This window comes from Mustela erminea, chromosome 7 (assembly GCF_009829155.1).
Source record: "Mustela erminea isolate mMusErm1 chromosome 7, mMusErm1.Pri, whole genome shotgun sequence".
NCBI lineage: Eukaryota > Metazoa > Chordata > Mammalia > Carnivora > Mustelidae > Mustela > Mustela erminea.
Genome location: NC_045620.1, coordinates 139,661,773 through 139,676,003, shown reverse-complemented (window position 1 = coordinate 139,676,003; position 14,231 = coordinate 139,661,773). Strand labels below are relative to the sequence as shown.

The 14,231-nt window shown below is 59.9% G+C and overlaps 2 protein-coding genes across 2 annotated transcripts; both read right to left on the bottom strand.

Annotated features, from left to right (window-relative positions):
- Positions 1 to 2,955: 2,955 nt before the first annotated feature.
- Positions 2,956 to 12,782, bottom strand: ADI1 (acireductone dioxygenase 1). Its single transcript, XM_032353432.1, has 4 exons — positions 12,523 to 12,782; positions 9,167 to 9,286; positions 4,040 to 4,219; positions 2,956 to 3,276 (listed from the first exon to the last, which is right to left on the bottom strand). The coding sequence occupies exons 1-4, from the start codon at positions 12,640 to 12,642 to the stop codon at positions 3,157 to 3,159; spliced, it is 540 nt and encodes a 179-aa protein (XP_032209323.1). The 5' UTR covers positions 12,643 to 12,782; the 3' UTR covers positions 2,956 to 3,156.
- On the bottom strand, positions 11,374 to 12,516 carry LOC116596251 (collagen alpha-1(X) chain-like). The gene is made up of 2 exons (XM_032353431.1): positions 11,870 to 12,516; positions 11,374 to 11,825 (listed from the first exon to the last, which is right to left on the bottom strand). The coding sequence occupies exons 1-2, from the start codon at positions 12,138 to 12,140 to the stop codon at positions 11,434 to 11,436; spliced, it is 663 nt and encodes a 220-aa protein (XP_032209322.1). The 5' UTR covers positions 12,141 to 12,516; the 3' UTR covers positions 11,374 to 11,433.
- Positions 12,783 to 14,231: the final 1,449 nt, after the last annotated feature.

Sequence of the window (14,231 nt, the reverse complement as noted above, 5' to 3'; positions counted from 1 at the left end):
CATCTGAGAAGGGCCGTTCCAGAGCCACCGCCCCCTCTGCCACGTGAAGATGAGCAGGCAGTCCCCTGCGAGACCCCCGTCACCCAGCGCCCAGACCTGCAGGAAACTGAGGGGGCGGGCAAGCCCCAGCGCAGCGTTTTGCCCGGGCGGCTCGCTGCCTGCTGCCGAGGCTTGCGGGCAGGTCGGGGCCGCTCCTGAGGAGCACAGAACGCAGAGCGTACTGGGGGCCGTGGGTTCTGCTCCAGAGCTGCGGCCTCCAAAGTCCGTGTGTAATCCCTTTTTTTTTTTTTTTTAAGATTTTATTGTCAGAGAGCGAAAGAGAGCACAAGCCCGGGAGCAGCAGGCAGAATCAGGGGGAGAAGCAGGCTCCCCGCAGATCAGGGAACCCGAAGTGGGGCTCGATCCCAGGACCCTGGATCATGACCTGAGCCGGTGGCAGATGCTTCGAGGACAGAGCCCCCCCCAGCCCACATGTAATCCTGATGTGGCTCTTTCTGGAAACTTCAGGACCGCCGTGGGGCTACGGGCTCAGCAGGCACAGGGCCCAGTGGCCAGGGCAACATTGTGCCGATGGGTCTCTTATCTCCCTAGACGAACCCAAAGCCATTGTGCCGACTGTGTGAGATGTTTTAAAACCCAGGCAGACCCGTTCCTCTGGCAAAGCAGGAAAAGCTGGATGGTTTCTTTTCCCAGGTGTGGAGTGCAGGACGTCCGTGCCCAGTCAATCCAGAACTTATGCTGTGGCTGCACACGCCACGCTGGTCCGACTTCACACCCACAGGATCTGCGGGATGCGGAGGGCACTGTCGGGGCTGTTGGCCCGGGCACCCCCCCGCCCCACGTAGCCCCTCACAGCACGACTGCTCGGTGGGCCCGTCCTCACCCCGGCTGCCACCCCAGCTGCGGCCACCTAGGACCGTCGCAGGGAAGCACTGGGACCAGAGCTGGGCAGGAAGCGGGACAGCGCGTTCCTGCTGTGCGGAGACGTCCCACCTGCCAAGGATGGGAAGACCGACTGGTGGGCCGGAGGCAAGGACCAGAGGCAAAGACCAGAGGCAGTGGGGGACACTCCCGTCCCTTCACCCAGATGCAGTCCCGTGTGTCCCACCAGCCGCGCGCTCCTGCTAGAAGCTCCCTCCTGCTGGGTTTGTGTCACTTGCAGCGAGGAGCTCGCATCACACACGTGGCGTGACGCACGTTCCGCGGACGAGACCAGGTGGGGAGCCAACCACGAGGGCTGAGCCTCGGGCACGGACATCCAGCCGGCCCCCAGGGGGCGCATCTCCTTCCAGCACCTTCTCACCGCCTGGGGTGCAACACCCCCAGCCCTCGGCCCCCGGCTCCCCAGGCCCCCGGCCCTGTTCCTGTCCTGCTCACCCACAGGCCTGATTCCACTGATATCCGCTCCCCCGAAGCTCTGGGCGGCCAACAGCACCCCGCGGGCAGAGGGCAGCGCCGCCGTCAAGGACTTCCACTTACTGTAGCCACGATCGATTCTGTGCAACACGATTCCTCCGCAAACGAGTGACCTCAACCCAAGTTTGACGGCAATAACAGGGGATACACTTACCCTCACTCACAAGGCCACCCGCGGACGGCCCAGGGGCTCCCTTCCCCGCTGGCACGCCCGGGGCCCTCGCTGCCTGGCACTTCCGTTAGCTTCCTCCTCCGTGACCATCCAGTCCGCACCCCCCTCGGCACAGCCACCGCTAAGGAAGTTCAAGCCGCCTGCGGTTTATCCGCCCTTAAGAAAAGACAAATGCTTCGGGGGCACCCGGGCGGCTCAGTCGCTTGAGCACCTGCCTTCATCTCCGGTCACGATGCCCGAGACAGAGCCCCATCCAGCTCACGCTCTGTGGGGAACCTGCCCGGAGAGAGCCTCTCCCAACCGCCCCCACGCTGTCTCTCAAATAAATAAATCTTCAAAAAATAAATAAAAATTTAAAAAGGGTGCGTTTGCAAAGTAACGTCCACGGAGATCTCCTCGTGCAGCGAGCCGGCGTCTCTCTCAAGCGACAACCTCACGAACAAAGGCGGCGAGCAGGGCTGTTCTACTGGGGAGGCCGACCTCTGTGCTCCCCGGGGGGACCCCGAGGTCTCTGAGCCCTAACGGCGATGCCTTTACGAAGGATCCATCCTCTGCAACATGCCCCTTGGACGAGCGCCCAACCCCGCGGGAGTGCTGTCGTCAGGAAGAGCCTCCCCGACTTCCCCGCCAGGGGTGGACACAACCAGGGGGCCCGCCACCATGCTCCTGTGCCCACACACACTCCAGTCCTTAAACTGAGTCTGCAGGATCGTCGCAACTTGGGCCGTGGGCACACGTGCCCAAGACCCACGTGGAGGCAATAAAAAAGGCATTTTAATACGAAGATTTTTAATTCAGTTTAAAAAATCCTTAAAACGATCTGCCCGTCAAAACATGAAGTTGATTTGGGATTTTTCTATTACTGTAACAAATTAGGCAAAGCTGTATCTCAAAATTATTGAGAAAAAAAAAAATGCAGTAGTTTTCCTAGTAAAGTCAAAATTTGCTTGTAGAAGAGCTAACAGGCAAATCAACCCAGAAATCTCCGTGAATAAATGCTAATGCAGATAAAATAGTGTCACATACACGCACGAGCAACCACGACCGTGGTGATTAGGGACCATAAGCCAAGAGTGTAAGATTAGGGCAGCTACTGAATTTTGAGCAAGAAAGTGGCCTCAGCAGCTCCGAGTGTCCCTCCACTCACAGGACAGCTCAGCCCTGACAACACTGCCCGCCAGGTTTTGGGAGACGGGCGTCGTCTATCTGGCCGGTCCTGTCCTCTCCTGTGACACGCTCTCATGAGGCAGGCACCGCGCAGGTGGACATCTGCTTACAGTCCCAGAGCCGGTAGGATGGAGCAGCCCCGGCTCACCCACTGGGGGAGGGGACCCTCATTCAGGCTGACCTTGAATTAGGGGAAATGAACGTGGCTTGTCCACCATCCCAGAGTCGCTGCCACGTAAAAAACCACTTTTATAATGAAACTCCCTTCATTAAACACACTGATTGGATAGTCCTGCCAAGGAAAGCTCACCAGGGTCCATGTCTACGGCGTAAGAGAAAGAGAACAGGCTCTCTGCTGGGACTCAGGACCAGGGCGAAGGCGGCCTGACCCCTGAGCGCCACTACACTGTCTGAGCCAGAAAGTCCAGGTACTGGCCCCGGGCCTCGAAGTGGTCAGCGGGCCGGTTGTATGCCGTCCACACAGGTTCGCCCACAAACAGCCGCATGGCCTTCACGTAGTTCTGGAAAACACAGACACGTTGGGATGTGAACCCCGCCTCCAAGACAAGGTCGCTGGCCACGGCGGTGGTCCTAGCCGCACACGTTCTCCCTGCAGAGCCAGTGGGTACCAGCTGCCGACCGGCAGGCCTCAGGCTCAGGCAGCAAGGCCTCTGCCACGGGGGGTTCGGTGCTGACCCCCACTCTCCACAACCTGGCGTCTGCCCAGACCCGCACGGACCCGCCCGCCTGCGCCTCCAGGCCCACTGCGGCCCTCACGCTCGGCAGGGCCCTCGGGCTGCTGAACACCAGGGAGGCCAGCGTGGCATCACCCCTCAAAAGCAAAAATGGGGGGTGCCAGGGTGGCTCCATGGGTTAAGCATCTGCCTGTGGCTCAGGTCATGATCCTGGGGTCCTGGATGGAGCTCCACCATGGGCTCCCTGCTCAGTGGCGGGTCTGCTTCTCCCTCTCCCTCCCCCACTCTGAACTCTTTCTGTGTCAAGTAAAATCTTAAAAGTAAAAACGTGGGGATCTTGCCATCCCATTTTGGCTTTTAGGAAATTGACCCTCGCAACGACCTCCCACGTGTGCTGGTGACAAAAGTAGGAGGCTCCGGGTCCCAGCACCGGACAGCAGGAAGGGACGGGACAAGGCTGCCGGCCTTGGGGGGCCGCCCACGTGGGCAGGAGCCCGCGGTGGGGACAGCGGCAGCGGGGGACTCCAGCCGGCCTGTGGGGCAGAGCACTGGGGTCCACGCGCCCACACGCGGGCCAGGGCCCTCCTACCCGCTCGTCCAGCGAGAAGCGGTGGTAGATGCCGGCGGGTAGCGTTATCATGTCCCCCTTCTCCATGAAGATGCGGATCCACCGGTCCTCCTTGTCCCGCACGTCGAAGTAGCCGCTGCCGTCCAGGATGTAGCGGATCTCGTCATCCAGGTGCAGGTGCTCCTCGTAGAACACCTTAATCTGGGAGGACGGAGGGGGCGCTCAGCCGCGGCTCGCGGCGGCACGGAGGCGCGGCGGCACGGAGGCGCGGCGGCACGGAGGCGCGGGGACCAGGGCCAGGTCGCCGGACTCCCGCAGCGCAGGAACCTGGCGCCGGGCCAGCAGCGGCCAGAGCGCGAACACGCCACCGCCGCTCCGCGTGTCCACCACAGCCCCAGGTCTCCACCCGCAACACCCCAGGGCTGCGGGTCCCCGACGCCCCCGGGGCCCTCAACGGAGCGGGGCGCACGCGGCCGGCCCCTGCCGCACAGCTCACGGCTCGGGGCCGTGAGGACTCCCTCGCCCGCGGGGACCCCGCGCCCCTCCTGCCGCACACCGGGCGTCCCGCGCCTCCCACACGCGGGCACGCGGCTGTCCCGCGCCTCAGACGCATGCGCGGTCGTGCCGCGTCTCCCGCGCACGCGCCCCACGCACGCGCCCCACGCACGCCGTCGTCGCCCGCGTCACACGTCGCCCACGACCCCACCGGGTCACCATTTCCTGAAAGACGCCCCTGTTCAAATCGTTTCTGTTGGTCGGAAAGTCCTCATGCCCCAACCCCGAGAGTGCAAACTCTCCGCTGTGGAGCCGGTGGGGCGGGGCGGGACGAACCGCGCAGTGACCGCGCCGCCCCGCCCCGGGCCCCACGCGGCGTCCCTCCCGCGACGCTCACGCGCCCCTGGAAAAGCCACGGACCGTCGCGACGTCGCCGCTGGCAGCAAGAGCCGCGCCCGCGCCTGTCCGGAGGCCGGCGGGCTGCGGTGACGCGGGTGTCCGGCGGAGCGGGAGCGGCCGGCCCAGCCAGCAGCGCTGCCCGCGCGGCCACCCCGCCCGGAACGGACCCCGGCCGCGGGCCTCCGACCGCACGCACAGGAACAGGCACCGGGTCGCCCCCGGCCGGGCCGTCACAGCCGGACAGAAGCCCGACGCCGGGGCAGGGGCGCAGGCGCCGACGTCCGCAAGCACCGCCGGGCCGGACGCTGCGGGCTCCGCCGCGGCCCTGCAGCAGCGCAGCGCAGCCCCGCGGAGGTGCTGGAACGGGGTGTTCCACGGAGGCGTAACGGGGGTGAGACGCGCGCGCGGAAGAGGTAAACGTGCGACCTGGGTCGGCCTCGGGCGGGGGCGGACCTGCCCCCCGGCCTCGCGCCTCGCCTCGGCTGCGTCTGCGAGGACCCGGCCGCGGCCAGGCTGAAACGAGCGGCTGCCGCCGAGGGCGAGGAGGGTGCGGTGCGCCGGCCGGGGTCCTCGCGGCGGGACCGGCCGTGGCCGACACCCGCGGAGGGAGGCCGGACGTCCGGTGGCGCCGACGGAAGGAGCCGCGTCCGCTCGCGCCAACCAGCTCTCCCTCCCACACAGAACTCCCCGCCCCACCGGCTGAAGGGACGGCAGTGACCCCCAGGCAGCAGCGAGGACCCCGGCTGGGTCTCCAAGTACCCGTGACGGGCACCGGGAAGGGGGGCTGATGCCAGGGCAGGTCAGGGGACGTGAGGGCGCCGCGGGCCTGCGGCTCCCCAAGTCGAGTGGTGATCGGGAAAAGGATGGCCACCGGCCCACGCGACAGAAACCCTCCGAGAGGCTCGTCCTTGCTAAGTCTGGGACAGTCCGAGCATCAGACTCACTGGCCTGTACCCACGCCCGCCAGGACTCGAGGATCTGGAGCCCGCACCGGGGTGACAGAAGGGAGCGGGCGGCCTCTCCCTGCAGACCCGGGCCAAGTCAACACTGCGGGACAGACGGCCACCACGCGTGGCACCTGCCGTGGGACCGATCCAGGCAGGGTCTATCCAGGTGGACGCAAACACCGAGTGGAAGTCTGAGAAGAAACATGGCATTTATAGACTGGAAATAATTCTCCACAGATTTCCTATCAGTTATGAGGGGAGACGGAAGTTCACAACGAAGAACCCGACGAACAAAACTTGATCGTTTCCTGTCAGCAGGAAGGGGCCTGTGACACCACAGGCCTCCCAGCAGCGCACACCGCGCACACACAGCGCCTTCTGCGTGGCGTTCCGGCCAAAAACCAAGGCTTGACTCTAGTCATGGAACATGTCTCTAGTCATGACTCTACTCATGGAACACAAACATGACACAGGAGACAGTAAAGGTTGTTTCAGAGAAACAGGACAGAGAAGCCTGTACCAGCAAGACTTTTCTTCCGGGGGAGAAGCCACTCCGGGGACTAGGACGGCGGAGAACAGTTACTGCCCTTGACAGCACGCGGGTCTTTGCAACGCAGTAAGACAAAGCAGTGCTGGGGCTCGTGGGTGGCTCCGGCCGCTGGGCGACCGACTCTTGATTTCGGCTCTGGTCATGATCCTAGGTCGTGAGATCGAGCCCCACACAGGGCTCTGCACCGACCGTGGAGCCTGCTTAGGATTCTCTCTCTCCCTCTCCCTCTTTTCCTCCACATTCTCTTTCTCTCGCGCGTGCGTGTGTGCACACGTGCACTAAAAAAATAAAAAATTAAAATTAAAAAAAGGAAAGACAAAATCACTGCCCAGAAGACAGGTAATCTAACATTCATGGCAACACACACCATGTAAATCTGAGAGAATCCATGACCCGGTGAGAAATGGGCCATCATCTTGGAAGTACCGTAACACTCATGCTCCGCCCGGCACAATCACAGCATGCGTGTATCTGCCGCACCCGTGTTCTCAGTCCAATCTGCTGGGACACCTGCCGGTTTCCTTCCTCTAAAACACACACACAAGACATCCAAGCTGATGGAAGAACAGTCTGGAAGACTTTCCCTAGATCCACCAGAGGACTGAAGTCACAGAATAAAATGCCACCCTGAGCTCTGAAACAGGTGGACACAGGGCCCCACGCAGATAAACTGGTGTGACGCCAAGCAGTCGTCCTGGCAAACTGCGGCAGGCTGAGTGTGCCCCAGCTGCAAAGTGGGAACCGCCCAGGAGCCCAGGATTAAGGGAAGCCCCACAGTTCTGTGGCTTTTGTATCTAGAAACCCCATCAGGATCTCAGGATGAAGATCCCAGAATATCCTTTCACGTTGCAGGCAATGGGAGGGCAAAATAGCCATTTTTAGATACTCCCTGAACGTCCTGCACCAAAGGCCAGGACTCCCGGGGAAACAGCTTCACTGGAGCCTTATCTGACTTGTGGGAAGACCCTGTCCAGTCCCCTCCAGCCTAAAGGGCGAAAGAAAAGGCCACAACAGAAGAACTAAGCCCACGAAAGACTGGCCTGAATGGTAACATCACAGATCACTTCTTCTCCCCAACAGCTGACCGCATGACAGGGCTCCAGAAGATAACAGTGACTTAAGGCTTCAAAAGAACATTCCGTGTGAGAGACAGAATCTACGGGAGGAAGAGCGCTTAGAGAAACAAAGACCCCAGGGGAGAAGAAAATCCAGGGAACTAGAAACCAAATCCCTGGCACCATCAACAGCAAATGGAACTCCCGCCCAGATAACACACACCCTCACGCTAAAGGCTGACTTGCCTTGGTTCCTCTTAACGGACGCTACACTCTGGCTTTAACCAAAATGACAGGGCATGCTAAAAGCTAAGAAAAAAATCCATCTCTAGAGACAAAGCAAGGCTGAGAACCAGACAGAAGTGTGACACACATTATGGAAACTGAAACTCAAGGTTACATAGCTATCAAGTGCTGCAGCCAGAATTTAAAAATTTTATTTATTTACTCGACACAGAGAGAGAGGGAGAGAAAATTTTTTTTATTTATTTGCCACACAAGCAGGGGGAGCAGCAGGAAGGAGAGGGAGAAGCAGGCTCCTCACTGAGCGGGGAGCCCGATGCGATCATGACCTAAGCCGAAGGCAGATTCTTCACCAACTGAGCCACCCAGGCATCCCAAGAAACCCACTTTAAAACAAAGACACAAATGAGTTAAACACAAACTTTTAGAGAAAGAAACACCATGTTAATAGTAATCAAAAGCAAGCTCAGGGAGCTACATTAATTTCAGACAATGCAGACTTCAGAACAAGGAAAATCATCAGGGATAAGGACGGGTATCATATAATGACAAAACGGCCCAGTCTCCAAGAGGACATGAAAATCTCGACACCTAACAACAGACATCAAAATACACGAGGCTAAAAGTAACAGAAGGAGAAAAACACATGAATCCACTATTTTAGTCGGAGATTTCAGCACCACCCATCAACAGACAAGTTCAGTTAGCAGAAAATCAGCAAGGAGTAGCTGCTGAGTAGCGCCACCAGTCGACATCCGTGGAGTGAGTCACCCAGCAACCGCAGACACACTCTTCTCAAGCCTGCACGGTGGCTTCACTAAGATAAACTGTGCTCTGGCCCATGAAGTAGCCTCAGTATATTTTCAAGGACTCAAGTCTCACAAAATATATTCTCTGATTACAGTGGAATTAAATTAGAAGGCAAGAAAAGTCAAGTCTCTGGAAAAGTCCCCATATAATTGGAAACTAACACATATCTAAAAACCCACAGAGGTCAAAGAAATCAAAAAGGAAATTAATCTGGAAGTATTCTGAACTGAATAAAAATGAAAATCATTTGAAATTTGTGTGATGGCACTAAAGAAGTACTTGGAGGAAATCTACAGCACTGAACACCTATGTTAAAAAAGAAGGCTGCAAGTCCATGACCTCAGCAACCACGTTAGGGAATTAGAAACTAAGTATGGCTCAGTCAGGGGAGCGTCTAACTCCTGACTGCTGCTCAGGCTGTGATCTCAGGCTCGTGAGATCAAGCCCCACGTCTGGCTTCCTTCTTGGTAGGGGCCTGCTCGGGACTCTCTCTTCCTGGCCCTCTACTCCTCCTCCCCCCACCTGCATGCTCTCTCAAATAAATAACTAAATCTTTAAAAAAAGGAAAAAGAAAATACAAAAAAAAGCTTGTGTTTAATAGGAGTGAATGTAACAATTCCCCTCTTCAAAGAATTTAGAGCTCCCTTACCTTTTCTTCATAATTTGGCAGTTTATACTTGCATATGGTTATTATGTCCATCCAGCAGTAGTTTCTCTCTTTTCGGATCTTTTCTAATTCTGGATCATTCTCATATTTGTCAGCATCCAACTATTAGAGTTAAAACAACAAAAAGGAGGTCACATTAATGCAAACAAAGAAATGTTCTGTTACTGGATTTCCAGTACGATTCCACTCTAAATTTATCATCCAGTCCTCTGCCAACTGCAGACTGACCTTCCTCCTCCTCCTCTCCCCCTTTCTCTGGAGGGCTTCCCCATTCTCTGTCACAGCTAAGGAGAGTGCAGTTGTACTTAATTCCTGCCTCCCTTCTCCCCAGCAGTTCTTCCTGGGGGTTCTACGTTCGCATTCTAGCCCCACTTCCAGGAGCCCAGGTGAAACACCCATGACCAAGCCTGTCCAAGGTCACCAACCCCGCCTCCACCCCAGTCCTGCTCCTCCAGCACGAATCCTCTGCAGGTCTCTGATCTCTCTGCGACATCTCTTTGTCAGCTGCTTCCCTGGGCTGGATGCTCTGGAAGCCTACAAATAAAACCCAAGTTCATTACCCCGGGATGAGAGCCCTTCCATCATGTGGCCCCAGTTGCCGTTTCTATTCTTCTGTCCCTGTCACCTGTTTAAACACACACACACACACACACACACTTCATTCTAAACCAAGCGAAATTATTTGCTCCAAAAGAATCTTCACATCCCCAGAGCCTTGCCCCGACAGCTTCACACATCCGGAAAGCTCCTCCATCATCGCCATTCATCACAACCCGATCTACTCAAGGTCCCATTCTGACGGGGAGGCAGACACTTAGCGACTGCGCCTCCCAGGCACCCCTCAAGGTCCCATTCTATCACGTCTGTGATGAAGCACTCGCCAGGACCCCAGCCAGAGTTAATCCCACTCCTACTTCAAACTACTGGCACTGAATTGAGTTCACCCTGCATGATGTTGTGATAAAATGCACATTTTACCACAACTCCTGAACGGCAGACTCCAGAATATCTTAAACTACTAGTCATCAACCCGTTAATTTCTACAAAGATGCCTCCCCAAAAGTCATGAAACCCACCTCGGGATACGCGCAGGACTGCCCCACACTAAAACCATCTGTCACTCTGCTTTGTCCCTAATAACAGACGCGCAAGAAGTCTCCATCGGTTCCCACTGATCGAGAACAGCTAGTATGAAGGAAGTATATAAGAATACACAGGACACAAAACCCAGAGAGTAAACACCATTTACTTATTTACATGTTTACGTATACTTCATGCCGCACCCAGGGCTTGAACTCATGACCCTGAGATGGAGACTTGGAGGCTCTGCCGACTGGGCCAGCCGGGCGCCCTGACTTATCCAGAGCAGAACTAGAAGGCCGGAGGAACTGGGTCTGACCCCGCGGAGAAACTGGAAGATGCCTTTAAAAGGTGGTCTTTCATCCTCTGGACACATTCACAAGTTGACCAAGATCTCCTTCTCCAAAAAGAACGGAATCCCCAAAGCGCCGTAAGTGAACTCTGTTTAGTTGCGGAGAAAGTGACTTTGTGATAAAACCGAACGTATTTCCCCGTCGCAACAGGCACTGCGGACCATCGGACCGCCTCAGAGATGGTCCCTGCCCGCAGGTGCGTGCTCCGTGCCCGCAGGTGCGTGCTCCGTCTTGGCGTGGGGAGAGAAATAACTGGAAAAACCAACGCGGCCCCAAAGCAGAGCGATCGGGGGAGCGTCGTCTTCAGGGCCAGGAGGCAGCCGGCCTCGCGACTGCCCAGCGCCGCAAACAGGAGCCTGGCGGCCGGCAGGCGCGTCCACTGCGGACGGGCCCACGGGCTCAGGGCAGGTGGACGCCGCGGCCCCACCACGGAGACGCCCGGCCTGCCCGGCTGCTTACCGCGGCGCGCCCCACAGCGCCCCACAGCCCGCCACTGCTTTCTCTTGGGGGGGGGCGGGGACGGGGCAGGGGGCTCAGTGGGTGAAGCCGCTGCCTTCAGCTGGGGTCATGGTCTCAGGGTCCTGGGATCGAGCCCCGCGTCGGGCTCTCTGCTCGGGGGGAGCCTGCTCCCCTCTCCGCTTGTGACCTCCGTCAAATACAAGTATCGCCTTTAGAGGAAACTATTCGCTCACGCGTCAGAGCGGACGAGGGCGCACAGGCCGGCGGGGCGGAGGAAGACGCGGCTCCCGCGCGGAGGGACCCGGTGGGGCGACCCCGCCGCGCATCACGCCCTGCGCCGCGGGCGCGCACCGCACTCTAGACGGAGCCGCGCCGGCCGCCGACTCGGGGACCCGCCTGCGGCCCGTGCGCTCTGCGGACACCGACGGGCGCTCCGGGCGCTTCCTGAACGCGCCGGTCCTGCCGGCGAGAGACTGGCCGCGCGCCCGGTGCGGACGTTTCAGTTACTTGAAACAGCGCGCGGGGCACGAGCGGGGCACGAGCGGGGCACGAGCGGGGCAGGGACGGAGGCGGAGGGGGAGGGGCAGCCGAGCCCCCCGCCCCCGGCTGTCGGCCCGAGCGCGCTCCGAGCCTCCCCGGCAAACCGCAGCGCGGCCCCGCACGCGCACTAGCGGACGGCCCGCGGGCTCGGCGGCCGGGACCCTGCGGCCCAGGGGGTGAGGGCGGCCCCACGCTCGGACACCCGCCCCCTGCACCGCAGCGCGCGCCCGGCCCGCGGAGCGCCCCTGCCGCCTGCGGAGGACGCCGGCGCGCCACTCGGGCCCCGCACACTGCCCCAGGCAGCCTGTCCCCGGCCTCCCGCCCGTGCGGTCCACTAACTGCGCGCGGCGCGCCCTGGCGGCCCACAGACCCACCCCGAGCCCACCCAGACGGCCCAGCGGCGGCCCTCGACCGTCCGCGGGGCGCGCGCACGGCGGCCTGGGCGGACCACGACGCTGAGCCCGCGCACGGCGCTCCCACCGCCTAAAGCTCGGCCAGCGCAGAGGGCCCCGGGGTCGGACCATCCGGCCCTCCTGCTGCGCATGCGCACCGCTCCCAGGTCGCGATTCTCAGCGCCGCTACTGAGCATGCGCACCGCTCCCCGATCGCGATTTCCCGGCGCCGCTACTGAGCATGTGCAGGATGCCCCCGGCGCCCCGGACCACCCGGCGCCCCCTACTGAGCATGCGCACAGGTCCCAGGTCGCGACTTCCCGGTGCCGCAACTGAGCAGGCGCCGCATGCCCCGGGCGCCGCCAACCACCGGAGCCCCCGTTACTGAGCATGAGCAGTCCCTCTCCCTGCCACCCCCCGGCGCAGTCCCGGCCGCGGTGCCCACTCGCTGCACGCTGGGGTGTGCACGGAGCTCGGGACACCTCGTGGGGGGCCCGCCCCCGCTCCCGCCTACCTTCCAGTAAAGCACCCCGAGCCGGCGCAGCTGCTCCAGGCCAACCGGGCGGCTGGGCTCGGCGCGGTGGGGCCGCCTCGGGTCGTCGGCGGACTCGTCCATGTACCAGGCCTGCACCATGGCGGGGCGGGGGCAACGCGAGCACCCCCTGTGCGCCCTCCCAGCCCCCGGCCCTGACCCCGGCCAACGGCTGCGCGAGGCGGGGGACGAAGAGCGGCCGCGCCGCGCGGGGAGGGCCCTTATCCCCGGGCGGGGCGGGGCCGGCGGTGGGAGGGGCGGCGGGGGACAGGGGGCGGTGGCGGGGAACAGGGGTCACGGTGCGCGGAGCAAGCTGGTGCAACAACTTACGCGTTAGGAAAGGGAAGTGAAATGCCACCAGAGAACCCAGGCAGCCCCTGTGGGGAGCAGCGGGACTTGAAGTCAGGTCCTGTCCCCACAGAGGACCCTAGGGTCATGGCGGGGGGCGGGTCCCGCGTCCTCCCTTCCCCCAGCCTGCCCCGCCCTCTATTTGTAAACTGCCCGGCTCCCTTCCCCACAGGACTGGTTATGTTCCAGGGGAGAAAACAAGCTTGCCCTTCCCAGTCCTTGAATCGATCCTCTGTAGAGCGGATTAGAAAAGAAAAGACTCATTCTCTCAAAGCAGTCAGCCGGGAAAGATCCAATCATCCCAGCGGGCACAGCCTCCAACAGGGAACCAGGTCACTGGAAGGCTGCGGGATTGAACCTACACCTGGGACAGCACATTCCCAGAGGGAGCAGCCCACTCCGAACCCTGGGAACCACTGCCCATGAAGCCCAGGCAGATTTTCTGCCCAGTCTGCTGCTGCCGTCCACATCTGGGGGGAGCCCACCTCTCCGCTCTTCCTGTGACCAGCTGCTGCTGTCCCCCGGGGACGCGTTCCACATCACTGCCCACTTCCACCTGCACTTCAGACAAGACTGCATGGTCTCACCTCTGATGGGGACCCCACCCACCCCAGTAAAGCTTCAGGGTCACCCCTCCCCGCAGACAGCTCTCACAAGGTAACCCAGGACCCTCGAGTTGCCACACCAGTCACTTATTTCTGCTCTTGTCTGCCCTTCCTGAAACGCGACCTTCTCACCTCCCTCTGATGAAGTTCTAGAACATAGATGAGGCTTGGTGGGGTGAGGTCTGGAGCCAATGACCAGGAAGAAATAGAAGAACAGAAGAAATTCCTATCTTTCAGACAGAGAAACCTGTCTGAAGAAGCCTACTGAGGCCATGCTCCCAGAAAAGTAAAGAAGGCCCATTACCAAACGCCCCCTGACTCCTGGGTGGCGTCCCATGCAGGATCTGTCAGAGCTTCCTGTGTGTCAAAAGCGACCAGAGGCGTCCCTCAAGATCCTGCCTGCCCAGGAAGGCATTCCTGCTGTAAAAGGCCCTGGAGGGATGCCAGTGCCCTACCTTTTCCCCATGGCATCGTAGGCTGCCGATGTGTGCCTGGTGAATGGGCCAAAACACTGTGCCATACCATGCCACCCTCTGTCCTGAAGACTGCATACTGTTTTGCCATTTTAACCCATGGCAATACTAGGAAGGTTTTACAAGGGGAAATTACCCGATTTTGTAGCTTTAAGTAGTCTGTAGAAGACACTGACAAGACACAGTAAAGACTGAAATCCATCATGGTCTATGCGACATTCCAACACATGTGGTCCTTACAGCCAACTTCCCTAGGAAATGGTCC

Bases quoted from the DNA above. Each gene is read 5' to 3' on its own strand.
- LOC116596251 (XM_032353431.1), bottom strand. From the start codon at position 12,140: ATGGTCCGACCCCGGGGCCCTCTGCGCTGGCCGAGCTTTAGGCGGTGG. The intron at 11,826-11,869 runs GGCGGCAGGGGC...GCTGCGGTGCAG, and splicing joins GCGCGCCGGCGTCCTCCGCA to GGGGCGGGTGTCCGAGCGTG.
- ADI1 (XM_032353432.1), bottom strand. From the start codon at position 12,642: ATGGTGCAGGCCTGGTACATGGACGAGTCCGCCGACGACCCGAGGCGG. The intron at 9,287-12,522 runs GTAGGCGGGAGC...TAACTCTAATAG, and splicing joins TCGGGGTGCTTTACTGGAAG to TTGGATGCTGACAAATATGA. The intron at 4,220-9,166 runs GTAAGGGAGCTC...CCGTCCTCCCAG, and splicing joins TGCCAAATTATGAAGAAAAG to ATTAAGGTGTTCTACGAGGA.